The sequence below is a fragment of the Notechis scutatus genome, chromosome 2 (genome assembly GCF_049901735.1).
Source record: "Notechis scutatus isolate UNSWTSFEM ecotype Mainland chromosome 2, rNotScu1.2, whole genome shotgun sequence".
Taxonomy (NCBI): Eukaryota; Metazoa; Chordata; class Lepidosauria; order Squamata; family Elapidae; genus Notechis; species Notechis scutatus.
This window is the reverse complement of record NC_142010.1, coordinates 208,738,992-208,761,165: the sequence shown is the minus strand read 5'-3', so window position 1 is coordinate 208,761,165 and position 22,174 is coordinate 208,738,992. Positions and strand designations below refer to the sequence as shown.

At 37.3% G+C, this 22,174-nt stretch overlaps 2 protein-coding genes across 4 annotated transcripts in view; one reads left to right on the top strand and one right to left on the bottom strand.

The window, feature by feature from the left end:
* Positions 1-18,050, bottom strand: part of LOC113416423 (kelch domain-containing protein 3-like) — an 86,252-nt gene extending 68,202 nt beyond the window's left edge. Inside the window, exons 1-5 of one of the 3 annotated variants that reach the window (XM_026674286.2) lie at positions 17,914-18,050; positions 17,228-17,297; positions 4,583-4,655; positions 4,195-4,237; positions 3,184-3,262 (exon numbers count right to left, since the gene is read on the bottom strand). In XM_026674286.2, coding sequence (XP_026530071.2) covers positions 3,184-3,262; positions 4,195-4,237; positions 4,583-4,655; positions 17,228-17,289 — 257 coding nt within the window. In that variant the 5' untranslated portion in view covers positions 17,290-17,297; positions 17,914-18,050. The remainder of the gene's footprint in view (positions 1-3,183; positions 3,263-4,194; positions 4,238-4,582; positions 4,656-17,227; positions 17,298-17,913) is intronic. The other 2 variants (XM_087957948.1, XM_087957949.1) reach the window with 2 other exon arrangements.
* Positions 1-22,174, top strand: part of LOC113416405 (solute carrier family 71 member 2-like) — a 151,726-nt gene that overhangs the window by 81,971 nt on the left and 47,581 nt on the right. The gene's annotated exons all lie outside the window — the stretch shown is intronic.

Here is a 22,174-nt window from a genome sequence, read left to right as displayed (position 1 = left end):
AAACTTCTCCCCGCCCCATGGTTAGAATTTTCTGTAGAAAAATATACCCTTGGTTCCTAAAAAAGTATTGCTAACCTGTAATATTTTTCATCACACAGTTATATCAATAATCTAATTTGGAAGTGGAGAAGCTTTTTGGACCTCAACAATCAGGAGTGCTGGCCAGATTCCATGATGTGCCTCCAAAGCTGCCCAGCTAATGAATGTTAGGAAGAACTGAGAATTATGATAATATGGGTGTATTTCCAGGCTGTTTCTAGCTTCATCTGCTAGGCAATGGAATCAGGTGAGAAGCAGGGAGGGGACAAGGGCTATATGGAAGCCAGCTGAGGGCTACAGGTCATTTGTAGATCATAGGAGGCCCAAATCTACATTCTGTTTTTTTATTTTGGTGCAGATTATATTTCTATAAATAGTGTTTTTATAGTTTGGGTGTGTGTTCACCCATGCATGGTCTTGATGACTTCCAGAAGAATCAGAATATATGAATAAAAGTGGCCAATTCAATACATAAATAAACTGTAACAGATTCCCCCCCCCCACAATTAGATCAGTAAATGGGTTCCCAAAGAGAATGTTTTCTTAAAAACTAAGGGAAAAAAGGTGGTTGATTCCATAAGGAATTACATGACATGAAGAAAGCAGTTGGAAAACAGCTATATTGTTATTGCAGATGAAGTGAAATATTTATCTCTTGAGAAAGTGGGTAAATATGTTAAATTGTATACTATCTCACCTCACCCTCACACATTTTCTAAAGTATAAAGCTATCCTTGTGTATTGAAAGAAACAGGCCAAATGGAAGCAGAATAATAAAATTGGAGGTAAGGAACAGGGATGAATTACACATGAAAATTACTTTCTGATCTTTTGTGGTGGTTTGAAGCATTTAATGTGTAACACCTTAGCAAAAGAAAAGTTTATGTTCAGCAGTATCAGTTCCAGGCAATTTGATCTATGCCACACCACAATCACCTGTTCAGGAAAGGCTTGTAGTGATATGAGCATTACAGAGACCATCTGAACATGGACAACTTATGGTGTTTGTCATGTGGAACTACCTATAGAAATCTATATAGCCATATCTAATAATGGAAATATTCCCCAGAGGTCATTGGACATTTTATAATTGTGTAAGCCAACCAGTGTTTAATGGAGTGGTCAGCTTATTGTTATTTCTAAGTATACCTTCCTAGGTATTTTTAAATTTCTCTATCAAAAATACAAATCCATATCCACTGTTTTTTTCTAGTTCATTTGGAGGGATGGGTGGGACATGAAATTCCTCATATGGCTTATCTCACAGCAGGGGTGTCAAGCTGGCGGCCCATAAGCCAGATGCATCATGCGCAGGCCACACCCACCCCAGTTCTGTGAAGGGAAAAAAACATTGCAAAACATCACGTGATGGCAACATGACATGGCGAGCTTGACACCCGTGTCATACAGCTTTGTAGACCTTTGATCATTCTTGGTTTTGCCATACTAGAGTTGGCAAAGAAATGCATGATGTTTGGAAATCCATATACTCCCTAATAAATTCATAAGTGGAGAATAACAACTCCAGGATCTAGATGTTAAATATTTCCTAAGCCAAATAAGATATGTTTTCAAACATTCACATGAAATAAGATATACTCTAGCCATTTTATCCATAATGGGCTTTTGTAGAGGAAAAAAGCTCCATGAAGCTTCTAAAGAAATAGTTCATTTTCACTACATGCCAATATTGACATATTCACTGTAAGATGAATCAATTAGAGCAAACAAGTAACGATTTTATTATAATCTAATATACCTTGTTCTCTTTACCAAATAACAAGCTCCATTTATCATAATGGCATTACTCTGGAGAAAGCTTGAATAGGTTCCATTTCAACTCCCTGCACCCAAGATTCAATTGAAATTAACTTAGACCAAAATTGATTATGGGTTTTCTGACCATTCAGTAACTAGCATTTTTTGCTTTTATTTTTACATATTTGAATGCTGAAAAAAATGAATTGAATCGGATAACAGAGTTGGAAGGTACCTTGAAGGTCTTCTAGTCTAATCTCCTGCTCAGGCAGGAAACCCTATACATTTCAGACAAATAGTTGTTCAATCCCTTCTTAAAAACTTCTAGTGTTGGAGCATTCACAACTTCTGGTTAATTGCTCTGTCAGGAGATTTCTCCTTAGTTCTAAGTTGCCTCTCTCCTTGATTATAATAGGAGAGAAACTACGTAGACAATATCAAGCCAATGGCCTTTAGAATTTCATAGCCTTCATGCTGCCTGAAGATAATGGGATTTGAAGTCAATCTGACACAAAATCTGGCTACTAGGGGTATTAGAATGCAGTTTTGTTATTCCCAGCTTGAGCACAGAGACAGTACAATGCCCATAGCTGAAATCCACAAGAGCTTTCCCTATATGGGAAATTGTATTAAAATTGTACTGTTATGGATGACAGTGAAGGATGGATATCCATGCACAATCATAAATATGGATTCCTTACTAAGAACTGAGATAAACTGAGAGTTAAGTTTATCTTGTTTATCAGCCGAGATAAACTATTTGGTGCAATACAAACTCTTTGGTTTATATTGCACCAAATGGATTCCTTACCAAGAACTAATTAGCTGAGATAAACTATTTGGGGCAGTACGAATGAATGGATAATACAATGAAACATCTTGGAATTTATTTATGTTTACCTATAATTGAATTCATTTTAGCTTCAGTAGTACTTTTGTAGAAAGTATTTGTGCTTTCCTTTTACGCTGAACTCAAATTGCATGAAACCAATGCTGCAGGATAGCCTTCTGCAATGCAGTGCCCTCAATGTGCTGGAAAATTTTCATGTAACAACAACAGGTGGCCTACTTAATTGCCACCTACTTTTTTCTAGCTCTTTGGTGTTTTAAACCAGGTGTGGCTAAGATGGTCTCCTTCTGCATATATGGCCAGTACCTAAATAGAAAGTACTAAATCAGAAGCAATATAAAGTAAGATTTCTGATTTTCTGTGCTATTAGAATACTTGTATGAAACTCAGAATGTATAAAACTCCGTTTACATCTGAAAAAGGGCACATATTGCTAATCTCCTTTATTTTGATCTTGTGAAATAATCTAGTTTATTTTTATATCTCAGTACCAAGAAATGATGGATATTTTTTCTTTTTCTGAATTGCTTACTTACCTAAGTGAATGCCCTTGTCGTGGGCAGGGAATGTGACCATCCTGTGGTATCCTTTCCCATGTCAAATCAGTTAGAGTAACTAAAAATTAGGAGATATATGAGATTACCGTCATCATCATTAAATACATGATTATATATTTATACAGGTGGAGGTGTATACACCAACAAAAAGTGCTAGTATTTAAATAAGATTTCCAAATTTAAAGAAAAGATTGTGATGCAAGTTCACACAGTTATTTCCCTCTAAGGAAAGCAAGAGTAAATGTTTCATTTGTAAAAATCCACATTTTTATATTGCAGTATATGAAAAGGCTGACTATTCTTATTTATAGAAGAAAGTTATCTGATTTCCAAAGAAACTGATGGATGCTTCAGAAAGAATACAGAGGCATCTGCAGGCTCCACCTTTCATTAAAATGACAAAAACTGCAACGCATTGCTATGACACAAATGGCACAATGTATGAATTCAATTGCTTTAAAGCATAATGTGTTTTAATTAGTCTAAGCTTGGCATTTATTCATTTAATTTGTGTATCAATTGACTCCTAACATGCTGCATGAAACTAGACATTATATTTACAAACCATAGTTTATGGTTGAGCATGATGTATATTAATCCATGCTTTGGACGTTTATTCAAAAAATCTTGGTTAAAACAATGTGAGTCAAGGAACAAGTTATTGAACTAATATGAGTCAAGAACCAAGTTCTTGATTGTACTAAATCAAGTCCCCTCCCACCCAAAAACCTGCAGAAGACATAGTCTAAAGACACATGATGTATTTTTGGACAATTTTTATATTAGGAATGTGTATAGGAGAAATACTGGCATTACTTGCAAACTATTCCGTCTTCTATTGTTTAGAATTAAAATTCCACTATTTCATAATGATAACCCTTTTTCTGTATTACAAATAACTGCTCTATTACAGTGAAAGATGTGTAACTCCAAAGAGAGAAATAAACTCCTGAACATGCTGCCTGCTAGAAAAGATGAATAGTATCTCACTTGTCAACATGTAGAAGTCATTGAAATATGTTGGTTGATCATCCTGAAAAAAAAAAAGAGAAAGAGACTGAGCTTGTTTTATTCAAAGGCCATCAATACTGTCATCTAGACAAGGAAAGATTTTAAAATTAAAGTGTAGTTTAACTCTCTTGAGGGAGTTGCATTAGAAATAATAGCCAAACAATTGTCTAGACAGAAGCAGCATCATATCTATGAGATATTAATAGATAATAACCAGAATGTTGTGATTCTTAAGCTCAGTGACAGGAGAGAGAAGATTTTATCCAACAGTAAAAAGTGGATGAGGCATGCAATTTATCACAGCTTGAGAACTGATGTCAAATAGTGATCAAATTAACAAGAGATAACAAAGAAAACTGGTACTTACAGAAGTATTATAAAAGGAGCAGCCCCCAAATATAAATGCTATATTTCCAGCCATTACCAATGCATGTCCATATCTAAATAGTAAATCAAACAATGATAAGTATTATGTGACACTTTCATAACATTGGCTCTATTCACTTTCACTGGACAGAGAGACCAGCCGTATTGCTATGCCTGCCTAACACAGATCCTCCCACAGAGCTGAACAAGGCACTCCATTTCTCATAGCTGCAAACACTCTAAGGCTTCTTCCTCACAAAAGCCACAATTACAAATATTTATTCCCCCTCTTCTTTCTTGTGTACCTTCATCTCCCATGTTCCTCAAACATGGTATATTGCAGTGGTCGCCAACCAGTGAGCCGGGGACCACTGGTGGTCTGTGAAAATTTTTTGGTGGTCTGCAGAGAAATGTCACCCCCAAAACACCCCCCAAAGCAATTAATCCAGGCTGCTCAGGAACACATGGATGTGCCGCCCGCATGGCCCGTGGGAACACAAGGCTTGCGTTGCTTGCATTGCGAACAACACGAGGTAGTGAGGGGAGGGGGGGAACTTGCCCCACGTGCCTGGCCTGACCACCGGGCTGCTTCTTGCCACTTCTTTCTTCTTCTGCTTTTGGCTGCATGCAAGGAAAGCAGCAAAAGTCTTTCTTTCTCTCCCCCAAACTCTGCCAGAAATGACTCTTTGGGACCCTGCAAGGCATCCTGCTCCAAGAGGCTGCGCCGGTGTGACAAGGTTCACAAAGACTCATTTCGGGCAGACTTCTGCTGCTTCTGCTACTTTCCTTTCATGAAGCCAAAAGTCCCTCTCTCAAACCCCCCCCCCCAAGAATGGAACTGGAGACAGTATCCTGTGATCCCAAATAAAGAACGATTGATTGGTAGGAAAAAGGGGTGGGGGATTTTTCTGCAGACTTTTTGGGGGATTTTCCCAGAGTCTCTGGTCAGCAGGACTTAAAACTATGAGTTTGGTGGTCCCTGAGGTCCAAAAGGTTGGCGACCCCTGGGCTATTGGGTACCAGCAGAACAATGTATGGCTGAGGATGCTGGATGCATGCTTTCTTCAAGCACGTTTTTGCTGGATATTTTTTTAACCCAAAATAGATAAATTGGCAATCATCCCAATTCAGTGAGTCCTATAAATATGGTGGGACTTTCTTTTGCATTCAAATTAAGTGATATGAGCTATACTGTAAGGTAAAGATTTCCTAGAACCCCCCCTTTCTTTTTTTAAAAAAGAAGAAAGCAGCTTTGATGTGGAAACATTTCTTGTTGTTTGTTATTTTATTGATACAAATTCAGGATATTTCCATACTTGAGTGAAGATGTCATTATACTGCTTTGCATCATCATCATCATCTCTTTATTTGTCTCCATCATGTGAAAACCTCCCCTCCACCAAATGAAATATATAATTCTACCTCCCTGTCACTTAAATAAGATGGACTTGGTTATATATAGCATGAAATTACAGAAATTAAAGAAATTGAGTCAAATATGCTATTCACATATCAACAATCACAACAATAATCCAATCAGTTTCTAAGTTGCAGTTCTTACTCAATTTGTACTGTTTTCTGGAATATGGAGTTCTGTAATAATTATTCATTACCTTTCTTTAACCTAATGCTGATTTTTAAAAAATAAGAGTAAAAAAATAAAAATAACAAGCTCCTCAAAATTCCAGTTGGTTACTCCAATAGAGACTTATGGAAGTGTAAACATAAATATTAAAAGCAAAATCCAAAAATGCAATGAATATATTAAAATATCAACCTAGAAGGGTGAGAACCAGTCAGAAAATTAACCAAAGTCAGGAGAAGCCATAGGAAAGAGACAGACCAAGAAAGTTAGGACCAGATGACTAGATGGAACTCATCAGTCAGTGTGGACATCAAATCAACTTCACAGGAGAAAGCAACAAAGTTGTGGTTATAGTTTTCTTTCCAAACTGGATGTAAAGGATTTGGCAGATTTTTAAAAAATATTTGCAAATGCATAGGTTAGGGACAGCAGAAATACTGCATTAATTACTGAGGCAAGCAGCCAAATTTAAATGATCTGGCATCAGATCTTTCAACCTATTAATATGCATTTCTGTCCCCTAGAGAGAGCTGGCAGGAAGTACTTGGCACACTTTGCACTGCCCTGATGGTTAAACACTATTTGGCCACAGCAATGAGGCTGGGGACTGGATATAACTTCAAAGTTTTAAGGAGCAATTTATGGGTGCCAATTGACAGAGCCTTCAGCTACATTTCTTTTCCCAGCCAGTGGAACCCGTCAGTCAGTCAGAAACATCACCACAATTGCTGTGCTTAATAGGTAATGTGATGGGATTTGGACAACTATGGAAAAGCACTTAAGACAAAGCTTTTAGTCACTTTTCAAGTTGTCTGAATGACAGATTGTGAGCATAGACATCTGTACAGTTGAACTGTTACTTGGGCTAATTTTGAACAGACTCTTTTAACACTCTTCTAAAAAGTACAGGTAGTCCTCTACTTAAGACCACAGCTGAGCCTAAAATTTCAGTTGCTAAGCAAGACTGTTAAGTGAGTTTGGGCCCATTTTACGACCTTCCTTGGCACAGTTGTTAAGTGAATCACTGCAGTTGTTAAATTAGTAACACTGTTGTTCAGTGAATCGAGATTTCTCCATTGACTTTGTTTGTTAGAAGGTCGCAAAAGGTGATTATATGATCCCTGGACACTACAACTGTCATAAATATATGCAACTGACTCATAAATAAATAGGAGTCAGTTGCAAAGTGTCTGAATTTTGCAATCACGCGACCATAGGGATGCTGCAATGGTTGTAAGTGTGAAAAATGGTCATAAATGTTCAGTGCTGCTGTAACTTCGGTCACTAAATGAACAGTTGTAAGTTGAGGAATGCCTGTACTGGGGTAGTTATTTTATACACATGTGGTACTTTTTTGGAAACCCACATCCAGAAAACAGATCAGATGCAGGTTACACACACAGCAAAGAGATATGTATTGAAGTAGAAGGGAATTCCTTCTTTGCTTCATCTTGTACTTTGCCTCTATGTATGCAGTGCATTAATTGGATGCAGAGAGAATTGAAGATAAATGATCAATATGTGCTGTAAAGGAATGGCAGAAGCAGCTGGGTGCACTTCGCTACACCTGTGAATTGTTACCTATTGCAATGGTATGTCAGTACTGGTAGCACCCATAAGTAGCCAGTGGAATTTGTAAAATGTCACAGGTATATGGAAAATGGTGCTCTTATACAGTAAAAAAAAATCACTAGAAAGTAACACTGTGCAACCCCTTTGTTGGTAATAGATAGCATCAGAAAATTTGGAATATGCTTATTTGTATAGAATCAGCAACAAACAACTAGCAGAACCTGGCTCTCATTCCTGATTTCAATCAATCAAGGCATCCCTTCATTTTCACAATGGCAGTTCTAATGCTTGTTTAAGAGACAGGTAATATTGGGTTTAAAAGTTGGTTGAAGCAGTAAACCCATGTATGGAGCATGCATAATGTCTGGCTAGGCAGCACATGGGCAAATGCTTTCATGACAGCAGGGTCTTTCTGATTGCCCAAAGGGCAACACTCAGTAACTGAAAGGCACTGCTCCCCTCTGAAGTGGTGGATGGAAAACTTTTTTTTAAAAAAAAAAAAACAAGTATGATCGGCTGAAAAGGCTCTGCCTGTGTGATTCTGGAGAGGTGGAAACCACAGAAGATGTTCTTCATTGCTCCTTTTACAGAGACACTTGAACCAAATTTACCCTCCCTCTGATTAGCAGTTATCCTGGCTGCTCATGCTGAGATGTTGCTCATACCTTAGGGGTGTTAAACTGGGGGCCCATGGGCCGGATGTGTCACGTGCAGGCCATGCCCACCCCAGGTCCGCGAAGGGAAAAAAACGTTATAAGACGTCACATGAAGGCAACCTGATGTGGCGAGTTTGACACCCATGAACTGCCTTTTATGATAGCACGTCAGTGGTGGGATTCAATTTTTTTCACTACCGGTTCTGTGGGCGTGACTTGGTGGGCGTGGCAGGGGAAGGATACTGTAAAATCTCCAGTCAGAGGTGATATTTGCCGGTTCTCCAAACTACTCACAATTTCCACTACCAATTCTCCAGAACTGGTCAGAACCTGCTGAATATCATCTCTGGCACATGTGGTTAGGTTTTGTATAGCAGCATGGAAGATCTGTTGGTCCTTTATGGGCCAGGTTCCTACTAGACAGACATATTCTATGTAACCTCAGATATTATCCTTTCTGTAACTTTACATATTACCACATTTTACTTAAATTTTAGATACTATACTTCCATGGAATTCTCAGTCATCCAGGTCATGGTTGTCCCAAAGGTGCTTTTTCAAAAGGCAATCAGACTTTCTTTGTTTTTCCTTGAAGATGTATCGCTTCTCATCCAAGAAGCTTCTTTGGAACAGAAGAAAGGAAAAACAAAGAAAGTCCGGCTGCTTTTTGAAAAAGCACCTTTGGGGCAACCATGACCTGGATGACTGAAAATCTCCATAGACCAAAAATGTATAGTATCTACAATTTAAGTAAAATGTGATAATATGTAAAGGTACAAAAAGTACCTTTATATCTAAGATGTTTTATGATGTTTTAGATCAGGGGTGTCAAACGTGCCGCGTCACATTGCTGTCACGTGATGTTTCACAATGTTTTTTCCATTCACAAAGCTGGGGTGGGCATGGCCTGCTCATGACACAACCGGCCTACAGGTCACCAGTTTGACACACCTGTTTTAGATGATTAAATATAATGTGAAATAGTACTGTGAGAATCAAGGATATAGCTTATTGATCTATTAGATTCAATAAGTCCTCTGGATGATAGCAGGCCCCAGAAGAAAGAGAGATGAACCAAAGTTTTCAGCTAGGATGGTTTCAAAATATACCAGAACTATTTGTAATCCTGCTGAGCTGTTGCTAACTGTGAAAACATATTTTTTGTAAAGTATGCACTTGGATGGATAAGTTTAAAACAGAAAGAATGAAACTGTTGGAAATGAGGAAAGTAACTGAAAGTAATGTACACAGGTGTTTAAGGAAAGTAACAGTTAATGAAGTTGTGAAGTGTGTATGTGGTTAGAAGAAAAGTATAAAGGATAGGGTTGGAGATAAGCTCGGGACCCTTTGATTTATGGCAGTCCTTGCAGGACTTGCTGTATATCATTGGACCCCATTGCAAGTGTATTAATACAAGTGTATTACTGCTATTATATCTTTTATAACTATTCATTTCTTATGTTCCAAATTATTAGAAACAATAAATCTCCGATCTTAAAGTAAGGATTTTGGCTTGTGTTGCTCTCTGTTTCCTATTGTTATTTTTTATAACAGTATTTTATACCTAGATATAGATTGTTCCTTTTGGACTCAAGAATTCTAGTCAGGTTGTTTTATAAATGTAGTTTAATTTAATTTTGTCTTCAATTTTATTTACTGTCTGCTAAAAGCACTCACAGAGCACTCATGGATACATTGCTTGTGCTGGTCAAAGAATGTAATAACCTACTTGAGTGACAAGGTTTCCTGGATTGGAATGGGCATGACTTAAAATGGGCCATGGAAGCAAGGCACATTCCAGCCCTTGACCTTGTCATTTCCGTTCTCATCAGCAAGATGTCATTTATGGTGCCCGCAGCAGAATTTGAAGAGAAGGAAAATACTACTTTAAAACTACAATACAGGTAGTCCTCAAGTTCAAAGTTATGACCATAATTGAACCCCGGAATTATGGTTTTAAATCATGACGGCCATAAAGTGGTTCACAATGTGACTGGACTTGATTTTATTACCCTTTTTTTTTTTGAAAATTTTATTTGGGTTTTCACAAAAACAAAATACAAATAAAACATTTTTTTTTGAAAATAGCATGGTCCCAGGTTATCACTTCTTCATACAGACACAAAACTCAATTTCATGCTCATTTTTATATTCTATTCCATATCTTATTACCATTTTATATTTTCTACGTAGTTTTTCCCCTCTTTTAATTTTCTCAACTTTGTTTTAATTATCTCATCTCAATTCAAATCATTATATTTATACTTTTGTCTGTCCTGTTTCAATTTCACATTATCTTTTCTTATTAAGCAATTTTTTCCCTGTAGTTACCAATTAGAGTATGACACCTTTATATCCTTTAATTTTATCCATTCAAACTCTTATTTAAGCTTCAATGTATACCTTTAAGCATTCAATATAATACATAACTTCAAATCGAGTTCTGCTTGGTACATTCTTAAAATAGAGACTATATTCTTAAAAAAATATATATATATATATATATATATATATATATATATATATATATATATATATATATATATATATATATATATATATATAGAACTGAAATGGCTTTACTAAGGCGAGCTCCACAATAAGAGATTCCGATTAGATCAGTTAAACAAAGATTTGCTAGCACTACACCTGGAACTGAGCAGCAAAATCCACCCTCTACTTTGGGACAAGATAAAACAACTTACAACTTGGAGAGCTGATTCTGAAGGCATTTACAAACAAGAAAAATTATTGAAAAAACTAAAGAAATTAGAACATGACAAGAAAACCCCAACAACTCACAACAACACCTGAAACAATTAGTGCACAACGTTTCCAACAGAGAACTCACCAAAACAGAAACAGATGTCCTAACCAAAGGATTCAATTATGCTATAGCACCCCAAAAATCCCCACAGAATCCATCATATGTGCAGTAGAATCCAGCCTAACTAAATTAAATACAGATGAAGCTGATAAAATAAGACACCAAGTTACCAACATCTTATGCACAAGCAAACCACCAAAAAGCAACTTACAGAAAAATGAAATCAAAGCACTACAAACCCTGAAAAGAGATAGCAGCATAATCATCCTCCCAGCAGACAAAGGGAATGCCACTGTAGTAATGGACAGAAAAGACTACGAAACAAAATTGACAGACCTACTCCAAGACTCCACATACAAACCCATAAACACAGACCCAACCACATATCTGGAAAAATTAACCAAGAAGAAAATTATAACCAGCCACATAAGCAAAGAGATCCAACACGCGATCATACCCAGAGAGAAATCTTCCAGATGCCCCAAACTATATGGCCTCCCAAAAATACACAAAGAAGGCATACCTCTCAGACCCATAGTCAGCTCCAGAGGAGCACCACTACAAAACCTAGCTAAACACCTAGCAAAAGAGCTACAGCCCCATGCTGAAACAGCAGCTTCTCATGTAAAAACTCATACCACTTCTTGGAAATGATCAAAGATCTACACGTGGAGCAAGAAGATCTGCTTGTAAGTTTTGACGTGGTTTCACTATTCACTCAAGTCCCGATAAAAGAGACCCTTGAAATCATCAAAAATAAATACCAACCAGCTAAACACCTCATGGAACTAACAGAACACTGCTTAACCAACACATATTTCATATACAAAGGACAAAGATACAAACAAATAGAAGGAGCTCCCATGGGATCACCACTGTCACCTGTCATTGCAAACCTGTTCATGGAAGAATTCGAATCCAGAGCCCTGGCCAATGCCATCCTCAAACCCAAACTATGGTTAAGATACATCGATGACACATTCGTGATTTGGCCCCATGGACAAGAAAACCTAAACAATTTCCTAACACACCTAAACAGCGCACACCCCAAAATCAAGTTCACCATGGAAACAGAAACAAACAAACAACTACCATTCCTAGATGTACTAATCTACAAAAAAACAGATGGCACACTAGGACACACCATATACCAGAAGAAAACCCACACCAACCGCTACCTCAACGCCCAATCCCACCACCACCCAGCACAGATAAACTCCGTGGCCAAAACACTAATTACCAGAACCAAACGCCTGGCAGACAAGACACACATTAAGACTGAACTATGCACCCTGACTAAAGTACTGACAGCCAACGGCTTCCACAAAAGCAAAATCACCAGCTTGATCCACAAAAACACACTGAAACATAATAGAGATCCAGAAGATGAACAGACCTATGGAACAGCTGTCCTGCCCTACATAAGAGGTACTACAGACAAAATTAGTAAGGTACTACACAGACATCACATCAGGACTGCCTTCAAAACAGACAGAAAAATAGCAGCCATCCTTAGCAACCCCAAAGATAAAATTGACCTGGAAAACCAAGGCATATACGAAGTCCCCTGTGCATCATGCCCGGCCACATACATTGGACAGACCAATAGAAGAATAAGCACCCGCCTGGATGAACACAAAAATGCAGTCAAAAAGCTGGAACACACTTCCTCACTAGTCCAACACATGGAAGCCACAGGTCATAGCATCAACTTCAATGGCACCAAAACCCTGGCCACTATAGAAAACCCTAATCACAGAATCATCAGAGAAGCCATAGAGATTGAAAAAGACCAGAAAGCATGAATAGAAGAGATGATTCCACCAGGCTGTCAATCATTTGGAAGCCTGCACTCACAAACAAAAAAATCTCCACACCACAAGCCAGGCAAACACCTGGGCACAAACAGATCCCCCTGATACCTCCAGCTCAAACACATCCCAACCAGGCACCCAGATGAAACCCAGCTTCCTAACTAATGATAGCCGTCCATTTACCCGAAGCCAAGCTGCACTAAAGGCCTCCAATAAAGTAACACAATGCTGCCAGCCAATCAAGATACAAAAAGAGCCAAAAAACAGACAGAAGATATTAGAGACACCAATCAAGCAGAACACAGCAAACTCCGAGACCAATAAACACAGACCAAGACTCCCAACCAATCAGGATGAAGAAGAAAACCATTCTGGCACAGCAATAGGCTGCCCCAAATTCAAATCTGAAACCACTGTAAAAGTCTGACTCACAGACGGACACAATACAGAAGCCTGATGATGGCAGATGAGATTCTGCTGAAACGTTGCTACAACTTTAAAAGAACAACTACAATGACGTGGGAAAATACCCGAACCAAGCCGAACACCATACATGTAAGTACCCGCGAAAACTTAAGAAAACATATATATATATATATATATATATATATATAATGTAAATAAAACACACATTCCATTCCAATTCAATTCTATCATTAATATGCATTAAAATCTTAACATCTTTAACATTTCTTTTCAATTAAATATCATACTTATAAACTTTCCATAGTTAATTCTTTTTTTTCCATATTTCTCACTTATATTTTTATAAATCATTACTAATAATTAAAAATGTTCCCTTTTAATTCTCTCAATCATTTTAATTCATTTATTTATTAACAAACATCCCACTACATTACAGTAAATATTTTATCCATCATCATATTTTCTAAAATTATTTCTATTTGTAATATAACAATGCTATCTTATGTACCTTTGCAGAATCCCTTTTGCAATTAAATTTTCACCCATTATCTCTAAACAAGCTTATGGTTACAATCCTTATATCTTTTCTCTGTTTCTCCATTTCTTGTTTCTGTCTTTTACAACTTCTTTTCCTTGCTTTCTTCCCCCTCTTCTTCTCCCTCCCCTTTTACCCCTCGTCTCTCTACTTCTAACTCTCTCATCTGTAATCCCCTCTTCTGTTGCTTTCTAATATTATACTTATCTTTCAAATTGTTCTTCTTTTTGGTTGTTTTTTCTAGTCTTAAACCTTTCACTCTCTTTCCCCCCTTTTCTCCCCCCCCCACTTAAAATTATTTGATCATGAAAGATGGCTTCTTCTTTGTCCCAATCTTCTTGTTCTGCAAGCGTTTCTTGTTGCTTCTCATAGTTCCAGATCACCATTTCTAAGAATTGAAACATGAAGCCAAAAGAACTTCTCCCTTCTTGTGCATCTTCTTTCCATTTTTTAAGTTCCGTTTTCAGTTCTTCTAAGAGTGATACCATTTTAAAAACTTTTAAACAACCACCCAGTTAATTTTAATCATCTAGATGCAAAAACCAAAAATCACCAAATAATCCAAGTAATCCAAGGCTGTTTCTACTTGCTTCTTTTTTTCTACTTTCTCTTCCTGGGGTTCTATTATTTTGTTACCAGGTTTCAATTAAAATGTATCTTTGAGGAATCTTGTTAAAATTTCACTGTAAATTCCTTTTAATTAAAGTTCCATTCCTTAATTCCAGGCAGTCTCCTCCATTTTTCCAGATCCTGCCCTTTTATTCTTTTTTTCCTCCTTTCCTGCTTTTAAAAACTTTTAAATGTCCAGAAAACTTTATAATCCCTTTGACTTTTATTTTCAGCTTAGATGCCTATTAATGTCAAAGTGGATTTTTTTTCAATTTCTTGCTTAAGTCTCTTAGCAATCAGTATAAGGAAGGGAAGAAAAAAAAACCTAATCCTTTCCCTTCTCTCTCTCCTTCGCAGCTTCAAAATCTTCTTTGGGAACAATGTTGTTAAGTTTAAATTCCAGGGTACCTTATTTGTTGCTTTTGCTGTTTGACCCGGTCAACCAAAATTTTCTCTTCTTATCTTCCTCCTGCACATTCTTTTCTGGTCGAGTTCTTCTTTGTGGTGGCCATTTCTGACCACCGCTACAACCGCCTTCAGGAAAGGGAGTAATGGCCAGCTGGGGAGGAGAGATGTGGCTCTCCTCAACCCTGCTGGCAGTCTCCCCCTTCTTCACCACCTCTACGGGGTGGCTTAGCCCAAAAACCAGCCGGCTCGGGGCACTCCAGGGGCGAGCACGGATCGAAGCCTCGGAGAGACGAGGTTTTGGTCTGTCGCCGAAGAAGCTCAAACCGGAAGATTATTATTAATTGTAAGTAACCCCGTTGTTTGCTATGAGACAGGTTTTGCCAGATACTGCTCCAGTTTCTGGCAAAAATGCTATAAATCACACCGATATTACCGTGGGGCACTGCAAACAGCCATAAATGGGGGCCAGTTGCCAAGCACTCACAATGTCATGTGTGGGGGCATGGGGGGGCAATATTGGAACTTCAAAACCATCATAAGTAGATATTTTAAGGATTCATTATAATTTCAAATGGTTAGTCAACCTGTTGATGAATACAACATTAAGCTGCCTCTGCAGCAGGTTAAGATTGAGTTGAAAAGTGCTATCACAGGGATAGGCCCTCTAAAAACTGAGGCAGCTTTTTGCTGCAGTTCATGGGACACGAGGATAATGCTTTAGGGAAGTAACCTAAGCCCCCTTTCACACTGCTGCCATCTCTTCTTGCCAAACCCTCCAAAGCTGTGTGAGGAGGATCTGCAATCACTCAGATCTATTAAGAAGCAAAAACCTGCAAGCATTCCCTGAACTTCTACAGACCCTGTAGAAGAATAACAAAAACAGAATAAAACTTTACCCAGTAGTGAAGAAGATTAAATCGCTTGTACATGATCCATATAAATATCTTTCTAGGTATAAACTTACTACACATTTCATTTATTTGTTCTGTCTGGAATAAAATAAAATGCTTGGCCCTTATGGGGGAAAGAACTGAAAATCCTTCAAGCTACCTTTCTCTTAAAAGACAATAACAGAATGGCTGCAGACCAGGAGTCAGGAGGTGGCTTGAGTTGGAGTTTCCACAAACAAGGAAACAGATTGCCCATAGGCTTCATAGAATTGAAAGGCTCCAAACCAAACGTATAGTTCTATACAATTTCAAAAATATCACAGCTGACCACAAAACTAAATTGGCTCGGCTGTTGAGGTTGTATAATCACAAGGAACTGGAATCATCTTAAAGCAATATAAACTTTAGCAGGAGCTAGAAATTTGTAGAGCCAAGACATTTCATTGTCTGCATTTCTTTTCCAGTTTGACAATATCGTCCTTCACACACAAAGTCTTTCTCTACATCATTCTCATTGGGAGAGAATAAAACATGAGGAATTGATCTGAACTGAGCTGACCATAGGTAAATGTTACTATTAAGAGCAATGGCCTGTTATTTGGTTTCCAGGTACATTTATGCATGGCTATCTCTTGATATGACTATCTTCTTACAATCAAGAATTGGGGGGAACCCAGGGAGATCATTTAAGCCTTATAAAATATATATAAGAAATAGGATGAAATATGTAAGAAATTAGCTGTTATTAATACAATTAACATATCTGCATGGTGTGATATTTGGAAGAAGTTTCATAACACTCTAAATTATACTCAGTTTTATAAAATCATACATTACATAAACACACGCACAACATGCACACAAAACAATAGTACCATATATTATATACATAATTATCATTAATAATACATATTATAGTATCAAAATAATACAATAACAAAATGTATAACTCTTAAGTTACACCCACGGACCAAGGATATTATGGAAGCTATACTGGCATGGATGCACACATATACACTTTGTAGGTAAAACTGTTAATCAAGAAAATCTACAAGTCACTGTTAAGACAACATTTTTGATTTTTAAAAGAGATTTCATATAGGCTATAACTATAAGAATAGTTTCCTAAAGCTACCCACAGTCATACTACCAGATCTTTATTCACAATAAACCTATTTATAAATTAAATTCTACTGCAAGGTAGCCAAGAAAAAGAAAGAGAAATGTAACAGTTCACTGAATACCTTTAATGCTATATTTCAGTATAACACAGAGACCTAAATTAATACTGTTTTCTGGGTTTTTTTAAACCACTGTGCCATACCTAGGAGTTGGAGGATTTCCATTTACTTCCTTTTTAGTCCAGTATCCACTTGCGAATGCCATCTAAGCAGCTGTATTTGGGGAAGAAAATAATGGATTATTCTGAGAGTATCTAATGGAATTTTGGTTGGTGTTCATTAATAAATATGAATTATGTCTGAGATGAAATCGACCAATGTGTATTTGGGAAATGCTTCCATTTATGAAAGTGACCAGGACCAACAAGTTTTTTTCTCCATCGAAAATTCATTCCAGAAATTGTCCTGATTTTTAGAAGCAACTTTTATATGGAAGGAAGGGCAAGGTTGAACAACTGTAATCAGGAGATGGGGGGGGGACCAGATAAATCTTGGATTTCATCCTCTACTGTATCTTCAACTTTTACCAACATGGTCCATGCAACTCACATGGTCCATGCAACTCACAATATTTCTACCTGGCATGACCAAAGAGAAATTGTGGCTGGAAAATATGGCAGGAATGAACTTCAACATGTCTAAACATCATCAGCTGAAAAAGTATTATTGATTAGTAGAGTATTATCATATTCACTGAAATTGATAACAGTAACGGTTCTGGTGCAATCTTCCTTGTAATTTGTTTGTGAAAGTTCTCCAATAATGACAAAGCATGAAACAAAATTGAATTCCCTCTCCCTTTTATTTTTTTTCTCTGTGTTCTACTCACCACTGTGATTCTGTTTCTCTAGAAATGGAGGAATTAATATGTCTGCAACTTCAGTAAGCTTCCCAATTTTAATTTTACCAGTTTTATCAATCTCTTTAGCTGCCCTGACTAACAGTTGCTATGGCACCAACATACACAGATTGAAATGCACACCTTTGTTGCCTTTATAATTCTGATTTATTTCCGGATTATTTGAAGTCATGGCAACTCAAACAGACACTGACCATAGTGTACACTGAATACTCCCATCATTCTGTCCTTCTCTAGCAAAAAACTATTGAATGTATGTATGGAAGATTGCCATTAAAGAAACAGTAAGCACATTTTAAAATAAAGGATTAATCTTGACTTTGCAAAGACTATAATCCTATAACTTCCATTTAACAGATTTAACAGATAATCAGAGTTGGAAGGGACCTTGTAGGTCATCTAGTCCAGCCCCTGCCCAAGCGGGAGACCCTACACCATTTCTGACAAATGGGCAGTCCAATCTCTTCTTAAAAGTCTCAAGTGATGGTGCTCCCACAACGTCCAAGGGCAAGCTGTTCCATTGGTTGATTGTTCTCACTGTCAGAAAGTTTCTCCTTATTTCCAGGTTAAATCTCTCCTTTTTCAGTTTCCATCCATTATTCCTTGTCTGGCCTACAGGCGCTTTAGAAAATAGCTTGACCCCTTCCTCCCTGTGGCAGCCCCTCAAATATTGGAAGACCGCTATCATGTCTCCCCTGGTCCTTCTCTTTACTAGATTAGCCAAGCCCAGTTCCTGCAACCGTTCGTTGTATGTTTTAGCCTTCAGTTCCCTAATCATCCTGGTTGCTCTTCTCTGTACTTAATGCAATTTAGGATCCCATTAGCTTTTTTGGCGGCTGCTGCACACTGCTGGCTCATATTTAGCTGGTTGTCCACTAAGACTCCAAGATCCCTCTCACAGTTACTGCTATTGAGCCTGGTTTCACCCAGTCTATATGTGTACTTTTGGTTTTTCTTGCCTAAGTGTAGGACTTTACTTTTCTCTACATTGAATTTCATTTTGTTAGATATGGCCCAGTGTTCTAGTCTGTCAAGATCCATCTGGATCTTGAGCCTATCTTCTTGGGTGTTAGCTATTCCTGCCAGCTTAGCATCATGTGCAAATTTGGTAAGTTCCCCTTCTATTCCCTCATCTAAGTCATTAATGAAGATATTGAAGAGTACTAGGCCTAAGACGGAACCTTGTGGCACCCCAGAGCTTACTTCCCTCCATGTAGACTTAGACCCATTAAGGACTACTCATTGAGTACGGTTTGCCAGCCAGTTGCGAGTCCATCTAGTGGTGGTGCTATCTATTCCACTTTTTTCTAGCTTATTAAGAAGTAGGTTGTGGTCTACTTTGTCGAATACCTTGCTGAAATCTAAATATATTATGTCCACAGTATTTTGCTGGTCTACTAATTTAGTCACTTTGTTGAAGAATGAAATAAGATTGGTTTGGCATGATCTGTTTTTAACAAACCCGTGCTAACTGCTAGTTATTACTTTACTTGTTTCTAGATGTTGGCAGATCTGTTTTTTTTAGTATCTTTTCCAGTATCTTCCCGGGTATTGATGTTAGGCTGATTAGTCTATAGTTTCCTGGGTCTGTTTTTTTCCCTTTTTTGAAGATGGGAACCACATCAGCTCTTTTCCAGTCCTCTGGTAGTTTCCTGGTGCTCCAGGATTTTTGAAAGATATGGTGCAGTGGTTCTGAGATGACCTGTGCCAGCTCCTTTAAAACTCTGGGATGTAATCCATCAGGCCCCGGTGATTTGTTTTCATCAAGATTAGACAAGTGTTCTCTTACTATTTTTTTGCTTATTTTAACTTTTATTTCTGGTCTGTCTTTTACAGTTATGTTTTTGGTAGGTTGAGCTATAGTTTCTTTTTGTGTGAAGATGGATGCAAAGAATGAGTTAAGCAGTTCTGCTTTTTCTCTGTTGCCTTTTACTTCCTTGCCATCTTCTCTCTTTAGTGGACCGACTGTTTCCTTGATTTTTTTCTTGTTATTTATATGTTGGAAGAAACTTTTTTAAAAATTATCTTTGACTTTTGTTGCAAGTCTTTGTTCGTTCTGAGCCTTTGCTATCCTGACTTTGTCTTTGCAGATTCTGGCTATCTGCTGATATTCTGCCTTAGTTGTATGTCCTTCTTTCCATTTTTTGTACTTGTCCTTTTTTTCTTTCAATTTGCCAGAGAGATCTTTGCGCAGCCATGCTGGTTTCTTCTTGGATTTCTTTTTCTTTCTCAGTGGTATTGTGTTGGTCTGGGCTTCTATGATCATACTTTTTAGAGTTTCCCAAGATTCTTGAGTTGTTTTCCCCTTTAGGATTTTCATCCATGGAATCTTTCCCAAGTTCTCTCTGAGTTTATTGAAATCAGCTCTTTTAAAGTCCAAGACTCTGGTGTCATTATGTTCTGTTGCTTGTGTTTGTGTTATGTTGAATTCTAGTATGACATGGTCACTCTCACCCAAGGTTCCTGCAATTTCAACTCCCTCTATCACTTCTCTGTTTCTAAGAATTAAGTCCAGTATGGCTGTCCCTCTAGTTTCACCCTCTACCTTTTGGACAACAAAGTTGTCAGCTTGTTGTTGTTCAGTTGCTAAACTGTGTCTGACTCTTTGTGACGCCATGGACCAACCCCTCCCCCCTATCTTTCACTATAACTAACTTCCCATTAGTTCTCTTTATTAACAATACTAGGTAAAACTACTTGCATTGACAATACTAGGTAAAACTACTTGCAGTAGAGGTTTAGGTTACCCATCTCCGATATTATATTATTTTCTTCCCCTGGCTTATCAATATTCTTAGATATGAAAATATATGATTATATATAAGATGATGAGGATTTATATACTTTATCAAGGTTTAGTACAAATCAAACTACAGAAATATGACCCAGTGAAATAGTTCATGATTAGTAACCAAATCAATTGGACAGATATTTACAACAAAGACAACCCAAGTGTTGCAACTATACAATTAGCACCACCTTACAATATAGAGAAATACATCCACAATACATATTTCTGTAAAACTATGGCCTGTAGACCATCTTGTGCTGTCTTCAAATAGTTCAATGGGAAGAAAAAAAAATCTAATGACACTATAGATTAGCCCAATGTGAGTAAGGCCTCCATGACAGAAAAGAGATAACATTTTTAAGCATTTTTTTTCTGTTGACTTTCCAGTCAATAAATTAGAATAAAATGAACTTATCCCTGTCCCACAAAGCCATATTTTGTTTCTAGCAGACTAATTTTGGTGAAACATATCTAGGAAATATCAAATTATTGCAAAGCTTTTATGGTTCCTTTTTAGAGGGAAGATAAAACAATGTTTACTGTCATCATAGTCCAAACACAACCCATCCATTCATACTTCTATTTACCATATATAATTAATCCTTGAAGACAGCAATTTCTCGCCTGTGCCCCATGAAATTGTCCTTATCTTTACCCGTCTCATGAATGAAAAAGGCTGAAGTCATATGCAGGCATAAGCAATACTTTTTTTTGGACTCAAGGCAAACTTCTCAGATGAGCCTCACAATCTCAACATTAGTCACGTTACATTAAAATAAATAAAACTGTACCCTGCAGAAGAGCTTCCAGGTAGGGGAACATAGTATGCTCCTACAGTAGAGTTCCAAGGTCTTTGAATGTTAACTCTATTCAAGCAGTGTGTAAGGGTAAACAAAATAAACCGAGGACAAACAAGCAATATAGGCAGATGGGACATTTATTATTATTATTATTATTATTATTATTATTATTATTATTATTATTATTATTATTATTATTATTATTATGTGAAGGGATAGCAATGATTTGTTTTACAGAAATATGTATTGTGGATGTATTTCTCTATATTGTAAGGTTCTGGATTGCTCTGAATTTTTGACCAAAAGGGAGAGGGGAGATGAAGTAAGATACCTATGTGTGAAATTATTTAGAAATTGAGTTAAGGATGCAAATCATGCTTGGCACTCAAACTAACATAAAGACCCTGGGTTGATTATGTTCCCAGCAGTTGGCATTACAATAAACAGAAACACTTAAGCATATTGCTTTTAGAGCTGCATTAGTACAATCATCTGATGCTAGCTGCAATGATACACCAGCAATGAAACATGCATCATGGCCTAACAGTACAAATGCTACCCTTAGTGCTAGCATGCAATGCGAGGAGGTCATGTTTAACAAGAAGAACATAACATTAAGAGATGTTAAAATAGAGTGAGA